The 10728-nt window shown below is 42.7% G+C and overlaps 1 protein-coding gene across 1 annotated transcript in view; it reads left to right on the top strand.

Annotated features, from left to right (window-relative positions):
• The first annotated feature begins 6937 nt into the window (after positions 1–6937).
• Positions 6938–10728, top strand: part of gfra4b (GDNF family receptor alpha 4b) — a 39131-nt gene continuing 35340 nt past the window's right edge. Inside the window, exon 1 of the mRNA XM_035160531.2 lies at positions 6938–7355. Within this exon, the coding sequence (XP_035016422.1) occupies positions 7313–7355 (43 nt within the window). The 5' untranslated portion in view covers positions 6938–7312. The remainder of the gene's footprint in view (positions 7356–10728) is intronic.

The raw sequence follows: 10728 nt of genomic DNA, 5'->3' as shown, positions 1-10728 counted from the left end.
GTTATATGGCTGATGGCATTAAAACTCAACGTAATATGAGAGTAGCTCAGAATGAACCTGCTGTCAGCCTCTGTTCTTTGGGGAGTGATAATCGTCTCAGGGGAAAATATGTTTTATGAGGCAAACTGGGAATTTCAGGGGTATAGTGACAAATATTACACTCCTGTTCACCAAAGCCGCTGCTGCTCTTCTCTTTGTTTGGGTCTCTTTAGATCAACCATATTTTGGATTGAGTCTAATCCTCTGCGGGTCCCTTCAGATCAGGTATAACTATCCAAAGGTCCTTTTTGATTCGGATCCAACTTTCTTTAATAGTAAGTTACGGGGCTGTACCTGTTCTTCACACCGGTCGCCCTCTTAAACTGACTCTTTAGGATCAGTGGGTTTAGCCACAACTCAATATTACCTATAGGCAAAGTGCTAATCACAGAAGCCTTTAGGGGCTACAAGCTCAAAAAGTGAGCACATTTAAATGAGCCACACAATTTTCCGTTAACAATATAGCACCAACAATGCACTGCAGCTCGGCCCAATCAATGCGGAAGAATGTGAACATCATGATATCAAAGAAGTTTTAAAAGACGAGAATTTGGGCCCTTAAAAGCTTCTTTAGCACAAGGCTCTTCTTTAACTTTTAGATGTATGAGCTCTCATATGGACACAGGTATGCAGAGACACTGAACACAGACAGGAACAGAGAAATTCACAAAGACAATAGTTTGACATGACAAACAATTGAAAACGACGAAAAGTAAATTTCACACGGCTACCAATTACACTAAGTGGTTGTAGGGCATAATTTGTATCCATGACGTTGCATCGCTGCACAGACTTTGTGCTCATTTAACAGATTATGCAGGATCCGAAAAAAAATACTTACGACTTTAAGTACAAGTCCTAAAAGCGGAAAATATTTCAGCTTTCAGTCAAATGTGGTTTTCAACGGCAGCATCGCTTCCCATGAACATCTGCTCGGCGCTCCCAGCTTAAAAAGACACGTGGGGAAAAGCATAAATTCTCATCAAAATGTCAGAGACAGGGGCCGAATAGCCATTTATAAACAAACCCCAAATCTGCAGACACACACTTGCGCTCACCCACACATATTTTCGGCGTGTGCTCTCACATTCACAAAATCCCAGGAGATGAGTTATGGATCTCGAGGCGTAGAGCTGTTGATCCAGGTGCCATCTGATTATTTTTGGCCACCAGGAGTGTCAGGAAATCAGTGATAGATGTTCTGGGATAACCTTTTCACCTCCCCAAGCCTACCACAGAGACACCCATAGAGAAAGAGAGAGAGCCTCTTCTGGAGAAAAAAGAAAGCTTTCATGAATTTATCATCCGTCAACGCCGGCGTAACCTGATCTCTTTTTTTGCTCTTCTTTAAAAAAAATCTCTGACTAATCTTTAATTACCAAAGTGAGAATGGCCGAAACGTGAGGTGAAACTAAAGAGAGCGATAGAGCAGATACATGTGTTTCTATATTCAGCTGTTGAAGAAAGGAAGGATTGAGGGAATAGGAGAAACAAACAACCCGAAACATTACAACTGTGTTGGTGTTGCAGCATGTGGAGCCGCCCTCCACTGTGTGACCATTAGAAAACTATTAACGTCATCTTTCTCAAAATCTACCGCTTCCTCTCTGCATATGTCTTGGCATGCATGTGCGTGTGTGTGTGTGCATGTGCGTGGTCCAAATTAGGTTTAAGACACAACCAGCATCCGCAGAGCAGTAACATAACCTTCCGAGAGACACACCATCTGCTGTGTAGTGAGAGGGTGAGAGAGAGTCGCCGTCTGTACGAGCGGCCGCCGTGCAGTCTTGCACCATGTGAGCGCTGCTGTATTTGGCACGTCGCTGGCTGTGAAACACCCTTCACAGTTTGCGGTGACTGCAGGCGCCAGAAAAACCTCCCAGCGTGTGTTGTCAAATACCGGGAGTCCCTCTTTTGTCACACACTTGGAGATGACAAGTTAGATTTCCTCGTCTGACATTTAAAAAAGGGAGAGATCACCGGCGATATTGGCTGTCCAGCGGGGATTAAAGCTTAATTACACCACGTTAAGCCCTGTTCAAATATTCAACGATGAGACAGTGACACTTCTGGCGCGGAGAAGAAGTTTCTAAAGTGGTCTGTCCTGTACTGACCCACTGAAAGAAGAAGTGTCCCTGGAGGTTCACACAGAACAACTACCACTCTGTTCGCAATCAACCACAAACATTACGTCACTGCCCTGGAACCAGCATGTATGCATGGCCTCCTTTTTAGTCAACCCTGAATGTGTGGGGGTGTGGAATGAGGTCCTGAAGCACATGTCACCAGACTCATTGTGGCTCGCTGCAACATGAACTCTCCTCTCCATCTCTAACCTGCCTGTCGCCATTAAAACAGGAACGTGGGTGTCCGTCTGTCTTGGCCGACAAAGATGCCTGAAATATAATCACAATGATCAGGGTGACGTGCTTTACAATTATTCCCTCCTGCAGACTTGTTCTTTCTAAAACCTTAGCGTCCCCCAGAGAGGCCGTGTACTTCTGTGGACGTCAGCTGATTGGCAGGAGACGAAACTTCTCGACGTGGGCAGTTTAGAAACGCCATTAAAATGAGGATTTCGTGTTTACTCTTGATGGATTATGCATCCGGGGGAAACGCCGGGGTCTGAAACTTGTTTACCGTGAGAAGGAATGGCAGCAAATGGCTTCTGAAAGAAAGACAGAGAGCTCTGATATCTCAAATTATGGTAATAAGTACAGGAGAGAAGCGAGACTACTGCCACATAATTAAAACTTTTCACTTGATTAGACCCCCGCTGAGGTTTGCGTGGGTGCGACAGCTTGACTGACGTCTCCCTGACTCGGCTGTTTTGTGCAAAAGTCAAAGCAGGACAACAAAAACTTTGTCATTACCAAGCCAGAGAGTGGCAGAGTGAAGTTTAAACATGTGGCCTGGAGCTGGTGCTAGAAGCTTGGTTACTACTCGCAGGGCTACACCGACCAAGCTGGGATTCAAACCGCGAACCTTCTTTCTGTGAGGAGACTGTGCTAAACCCATGTTAGCATTACCATCTGTGAACCAAGCTGATATTTTGAAAGTTACTTATGTCTCCTGTGGTGGTAAACAACTTTTATCACAAGACAGGACGTATTATAAACACAAACTGCAATAAAAGCTGAAGCACTTGGAAAGTGACCATTACCCCCCACCATCAACACCACCGGCTCCCAGCAAGAATCCATATTCAGCAGCATAGAACATGTTGAGTAGATGTAGGGGATGACCTGGTCTTTATTTAGCTAAACTCCATTTAGCTGTGTGAGCTCAGACATGTGTTACTGTGCATGTCGATCATAACTGAGACACTTAAATATGACGGAGCCTTTGTTTCATGTTATAAATTAAATTTCTGGTTGTCCTACTAGAGCCTGACCAATGTATCAGCTGCCTGATAAAAATTTCCTGATATCATAGCTTTATATATTTGGTAGTTTATGTTAAACTGTGAAATATCGAGCCTACATTACATTTCTTTGTCACAATTATTTGATAACGACACCTTAGGAATCTTTGCCAATTTTTTTAATATGTATATCTGCAGATATATTGCATTTAAAAATTGTACTCCCCGATATCAGTATTGGCCGCCACAAAGTCCATATTGGTTCGGCTGTATTTCCTGTTATTTGAAGCCAAAACATCTGCCATTGAAGAGGTCTCTCTTTCTCTCTCTCTCTATCTACAAGGCATTGGGTGTCCTCACATGAATCCCACACGGCCTTCCCCCCAACTTCAACCTGAATGAGGTCTAATCAGGCAAAATAAATGAAAGCACTTGTGTGGCTGTGCCAACGACGTGGACGCGCAGGAGCTTTGAAATCTCCCTGAACGAGACAAAAAATAAAAAAATCCCCCCCCCAAACCAACGAAGAGAACATAGGCATGCATCAAATGGGACACTGTACTTTGAACAAAGGGAAATGAGGTCACTCCGCTTTGGTTCATCATGCAGAAAAGTTAGAAGTCTGCGTTTGGCAGCAAGTAAAACGCTGTAAAAATGTTAAAGCTGCTCCAACAAATATTTACAAAGCCGCTCTTCATCACCCAGTTCAGGCGCTTTGACACAACAACTAATCTCTCATTAATGTTGGGCCTGTCCACGTTGCTGCAGCTCACAAAGATAGGAAATCAATAAACCTTTGCCTGAAGCAACAGCTGAGAGTTGTCCATCTTCCATGTTTCAACAGCACCTGCTCTCCATATTGAAAGATTGCTGTAGAAGGAAGAGATCCTGAACCTAATGACGGAAGCTTAGTTTCCCTGAATCATGTTTTATGACAGCCGGCACTGGTGTAAGAGACGGATACATTTCTACCGGAGAAATCAGAGCTGAGGCGATTCAGATCACGTCAGGTTAGCGTTTGTCAATTTGCGGGTTGTGAGAGACGAACCCCTCGGCTCCCACACTCCACTGAGACGGAGCCAGAGACTTAAATGGTTTTGAAGAAAATAAACATTTTCCATCTCATTCTCCCTAAACCGTTGTTGGGGATTTTTCATTCTCGCAGAATTTGATGTTGATTTGAATTACAAATGCAGGAGCACATTGCAAATATGTACTTTACCCAAAAGATCCCCATGGCACAGAGTCACTCTTTAAGGATTCATAAAGCATTTTCTGAGCCCATCTCCCGACGTTTAAGTACTCCAACTCCCAATAGAGATGGCAATGCATTGTTTCAAATATTCTCATTGCAAGCTTGTTAGGGAGTTAAAATTACAATCGCTGAGGCGTAAAGATATTCTACAGTTACAGTCTTTCCAATCTGAGGCCTCGGCAGAAGGAAAACAAAAAACACAGCTTAATAAGAATGGCTCAGAAAAACGCTTGGATGAATATTGCAGTTGCTCATGTAAGTCCAGTGAACGGCTGTAGAGCAGCACAGATAAACACAAGCAGGCAGAACTGGCTCTTCAGAGGTCTTCATTCTGTCTTCGGGACACAGCTGGATCATCCTTTTGGACCCCTGGGTTGCTTTACAGACACTGTCACACATGTACAGTAAAGCACACACACTGCGTCCCGCCGATCCAAACATGGTGACCCTTTTGTTATCTGCTCCTCACCAGCTTTGTTTGCGCGGATCATCTGGAAACTCCATTTGTTGTTGACGTTTTGGAGACGTACGTCAACAAACTCCAAATGCACAACCTGGCCCACTGACGTTCTCTGCTGAACCATAAAATGAACAGATGGTGTGAACGTTGAATTCTTAACGCTGAAGAATCAATAGCAGCCTGTTTCCAAACAGTGAGCAGCTCAGAAAATGTGGCTGTGCAGCTCCGGTAGTCGGTTGTGACCAGAAACTGGATCCACGCTTCTCCCCGGGGACCAAATGTTTTTTTTTTTTATTGAACAGAAGAAAAACCGTTGCAGTTTCTGAAAAAGAAAATGTATTTTTTTTTATTCAAAATGAATTCAGAGACTTCCGCCTACACACAGGATCTCCAGGTGACTTTCTGTATCTCGCATCCCAAAGCTTCCAGGCTGAGGGAGGAATGTGAGGGACGGCCGGTCTGGATCTTATTGTGTAACATTTCGAGGTGTGCTGTCCACATGAATTTAGACCAACGTTTGTGCACAGAAAAATAAAATGAGGGATTCCTGTGAGTGCCCCAAATCTGCCTCTTCTAAGAGTTGTGATTTCTTCCCTTGATACTGAAAACTGCTGAACATGACTATAAAATAACTCAGATTCAGGCCTTAAACATATGCGATCTTGATAACTCGTCCAAAAAAATGATAGTGACATACAGGAGCCATAATTAATGATAACTTGTGAGATTTTTGGTGCTTCAGAGTAAAACAAGAGGTAATAACAGATTCTACATGAGAATATGCAAATTCTGTTGGCGAGGGTCGGATTTTGGTCGGAAGCCTTTTGGTTTGACCAATGATGTTTGAGCAGGCTTTGGACGCCCGCAGGTAAAAAGTCAGCGTGGAGAGAATAAGAGGAGGAACACACTGAACAATAATGCACCAGCTTATTAATTTATTTATCTGCATTCATATGCAGATAGTTGTTAATATAGATTAGCTAAAATACTGTCTGGATCTAAAACCCCAAAGTCAAAACGTTTGACATGTGTGATAAAACTTGTTGGACTGTAAACATTGTACGACAAACAGAAGCAGGAGTCTTTGCCTGAATATCCACTTTTTATACGGGAAGCTCCAAAATATTGGTCGTTGACCCCTAGGGGCTAATTTGCCGATGGGCCCCCGAGATCGAACAAAAGGCCCCGAACTAAGGTTCTCAACACTTTACCCTTTGGCCTCAGATCAAACTCGCAACTCAATTTTATCTTCAACACTGCTAAAACTTGTTATATTATATAAGCAATGATAAGTGTTAGATTTTGGAATAAATATAAATGAGAATAAATGACATGAAAGATAAAAAGATGAGCCTTTATCTAACACCCCCATACACACACACACACACACACACTAGAAATCAAGTACAGTACAAAGCAGAAGTTATTATGAGAGAGATTATATGCAAATGCAAATATGTACAGGAAATATTATAAATATGACATAAGAGCATCAGTAGTAGATGTAAAAATAAAACAAAGCAGGTTAAGATTACTATAATCTCCCTCACACACACTATAAGTCCCTGTGGGAAAAGCATAATAAGGTTTCTGCTGCAGAATAAACATCATGTCACACTTTATTAGCGCTACAGAATCCCTGACCATGAGAGCAGGCTGTTTAATGTCCTCCTGCACAAACTGTTTTCTCTCTCTCTCTCTCTCTCTCTCTCTCTCTCTCTCTCTCTCTCTCTCTCTCTCTCTCTCTCTCTCTCTCTCTCTCTCTCTCTCTCTCTCTCTCTTCTTCCCGGCAGCACTCAGCATCTCTCCAGCAGCTCACAGCACTGGAGGACTGGTGCGACCACAGCGACGCGCAACAGACCCACACACACACACACACACACGCGTTACTGGACCGTACAGCGCGCAGGAGCAACTTTGACTCGCATCATTTTACGCATGGCTCCGGCTTTGCGCAAAAGCGCGGCTGTGACGACGTCCTGGGAGAAACTGGTGGGATTCTAAGTACAATTCTGAGACAGCAACAAGCTGAGTAGACGCTCTGAGGATTTTTTGTTTTAGTTGTTCAGAGATTATCGCCCCTGTGCCAATAATGATCTCCACATGCAGAACAGGATACCCTCCTCTGGTAGTGTAATTGCGCAGCTGTAGTTGCAGATCCGACGCGTAACCTGACTTCTCGTTTCACACAGAGATGCATCTGTGGGGAGTTTATCTGTTCCATCTCATAACTTTGGGTAAGTGAAGGCTTTTTCTGTTTGAAATCATCTGTCAGGAGAGGAGAATAATCCAGAGCAGTGCAAATGGAGGGAGTTTTTCCTGTCGCTCCTTCCTACAGCATTTTGTTATATGATTGTATGGGTATTGCTGACAACTGGTTATATTATATTCCAAATCTCAATGTAAAAAAGGTGCCTTTTTGTTTTTTACATTTCAGTTGTTAAGAACATTTTTCTTCCTGTTTTAAATTGGCTGATTTGTGTGGTGAGCTGCAGAAAGGAGCTTACATGCTTCCATGTGTGCGTGTGAGCGTGCATGTGCATGTGTGTGCCATAAAATGCAGTTTTTCTCTACTACATGTGTGGATTATATGTTTAGCTTCACAGTTATATATTTCAGGTCACTGCAACCATATCCCAGGTCCACATTTCAGTCCATTATATATTATAGATATTCATGCATCATGCAGAATTTATACTCTGTAGGCTACTGCCCCATCATTTCAGCCATTTACCTGCTACGTGCCTGCAAAGTTTTATTCTGGTGGAGCCTCCCAGTAAATTGAGCATCCTCAGCAGTACATCTGTCATTGCAGTGAGTGTCACTGAGCCACCTCCTCTCCATGTAATTGAAGGAAGCTGGAATATTGATTTCTGTGGCAACTATCCACAGTCTTGTGAGAGCGGGGCCGCGTGTTGTTGCCTCTCAGCGTCTCTTTGTCACCAGACACAAATGTGTCAATCCGGCTGCTGCCTCCAAAGAGCGAACAAACATCAATACACCCGCTAATGACCATGACAATGGGTCATCACTTTAATTTAATTTCCATCAGCTCTCCTGCTTTAGCAAGGGGTGGGAATATGAATTATATCACCTCTTTATTCATTATGAATATCAGCCTCTTTGAAGGTCTTCATCGGTGAAATGAAAGGAGATGCCATAGTGACGTATGTGTTGAAAAGAAAAGAACAGTTTGCTTTTTGAATCGGCTTCTCTCTCCGTCGTGACCTTTGGCGGTGAACAATTTGGTTCGTAATGGCTGATTAGAGATCGACAGAGGCAGTGATGTACTTCTTCATACTGCTGCATCCAGGATAAATTACTGATGGCATACATATTGTTCTAGACAGATTAAAAAAGGTTTGGATGTCGATTCCAAAGGCAGCTTCGGTGATCTGCCCAAATTAATTAGCCGAGACCAAACTGCGAAAAGGTCAGAAACTATAATGGACCTTTTTGATGACTCAACCCAATTTATGTAGCATTCTGGGCAGTTTCTGTGACATTGATGGCTTATTTGGTGAGCAAGCCGGGATCACACATTACACAGCTCCCCCCCTAACTGCCCCAGATACCTGCGAGCCAACACAGAGGGATCCTGAAATCACCACAGTTTTGCAGAAGAAGCTCTCGGAGCAAACATTATAGGAGCAATATTTCTCAGCTGGGAAAAGTGGCCATTAAAGAGATGGCATTTGGAGATTCTTTTTCTTTCGTTGTCGGATGAAATCATGTCTCAAGGGTAAAAAAATTCTGTTTACTTCATCATGTTCACTTTATGTAGAAAAGATTCAGTTTACGTGCCTGTAAATCTTGAGGTTTTTAATTGTAAATCAGATGGTGAAACATTTTGAGGCCTAGTTTTAATTGTAGGAACTTTTGTCATTCAAAATATCTACTTTTACTGGTCCACATGGATACCATAGAAACCCTAGTGATGAATACTTTAAAACTGACAAGATTAGTCAATTAATTGATTGAACAAAAATGGCCCAGGCCCAACAGTCCCCTTCAATTCAATTCAGCTGTCAGTACTGTCAGTTATCAGTTCCCTAGATATGCCTGATTTTTAAATTAAGATCAATTAATTATTCCCTGTTCCCTGTAATCAGTGAAAATCTCAAAAACGCCTAATCTTGCAATATTAACGAAAGTAAAAAATGTTTTTCCTGGATCCGCCCCTTGATCCGGATCGGCACCAACATTTTGTGAGATCTTCCTTGACCCATATCGCATCCTTCCACCAAGTTTCGTGATAATCCGTCCAGTAGATTTTGCGTAATCCGGCTAACTAACATACAAACCAACCAACAAACATACAAAGGCTGGGGGCAATTTTCTTTCAGGGACAAACGCTTAACATTCACATTGATGCTGCAAACTAAATGCCTTTTATCGCAGATTGCTAGTGAGACAGAACGAGACTTTCAAAAATGTTAACTTTGGCCCTGGGAATGTGAATCAACCCTTATTTCCGGCGCCAGGCTCGGTTTATTAAGGCTTGGTGGTTGGCTGTCTGACATGTTGGTCTGAGCTGAGACGTGATCCTGGAGCAGCGATGATGTTCAGTCCAGGCCTGCGGGTCCCGAGGAAGACATCCATCTCACACAGGGTCAGTTTATTCATTCACAGGAGTTGCGGAGTTCAAGCCGAATCCCTGTTGCCTCCACTGTTATGAAAGATAAAAACTAAATCCAAGGCAAGTAGTCGACTGTCCAAGCTTTGATCTTATCTGCATGATAAATGTGCAGCGGAGCTCATTTTGACAGATCCACGCAGAGGCTTGAAATGAGATAGAATTAAGCACAATTGCCTAGTCCAGGTCTTTTTTCCCCATTTTCCTGCTGCAATAAATGGCAAAAGCTGCAACAACAGGCCCATGATGACAGTTTCATATCAAGGTGCAAGTCCCATTTGTAGGTGATTGACTTTAATATTAATGGATCAAGCTGGAAGCGTAAGCAAAGATCTCCAGAGGCTTTCAAACTGGAAATGGTTGCACCGGAAATCAGGTGACAAGGATCCATAAATTCACCATAACGTTTATAATAATTAAAAAGCTTTGACAGACCTTAATTGGAATCATTTCAATTATTATAAACATTTCTATTATCATAATGTTTATTATTGAAATGATTCTGATTATAGTCTGTCAAAGCTTTTTAGTTTGTCCTCAGATTTTTTTTTTTTGACTGTACGAGATAAACTATTTTTAATCGCCCTCCTTCGACAGAGCTGCTTTTTAACTGCAACAGTGCCCAGCACCAGCCGGTGATCAGGCTATATTTTTTGATTTAATGGTTTTGACATTGTGGGATATGACCTGTGTCTTTAATGGAGACAGATAAGTACTGCCAAGCATGCTATTACCAAGCATATTGGCTGGCCCCTTGTAGTGGATTTGTCATGAATCTCATTTGGAGCACAGGTAGTACCCAAGGTGAACAGACAACTCATCACACGTCCGCGCCTTCCTCACGTGGCACGAGAAGACAGGTCAGTTATTAAATCCCTGTAAAATGGTGAGAGGAGATGGTGCAGTGAGTTACACCCAGACGTTAATACCACGTTAACGCAGAACACCCAATGTATGACGGGATAATACCTGCA

The sequence above is a fragment of the Hippoglossus stenolepis genome, chromosome 7 (genome assembly GCF_022539355.2).
Source record: "Hippoglossus stenolepis isolate QCI-W04-F060 chromosome 7, HSTE1.2, whole genome shotgun sequence".
Taxonomy (NCBI): domain Eukaryota; kingdom Metazoa; phylum Chordata; class Actinopteri; order Pleuronectiformes; family Pleuronectidae; genus Hippoglossus; species Hippoglossus stenolepis.
The sequence above is the reverse complement of the archived record's forward strand: the minus strand, read 5'-3'. Positions and strand labels throughout refer to the sequence as shown.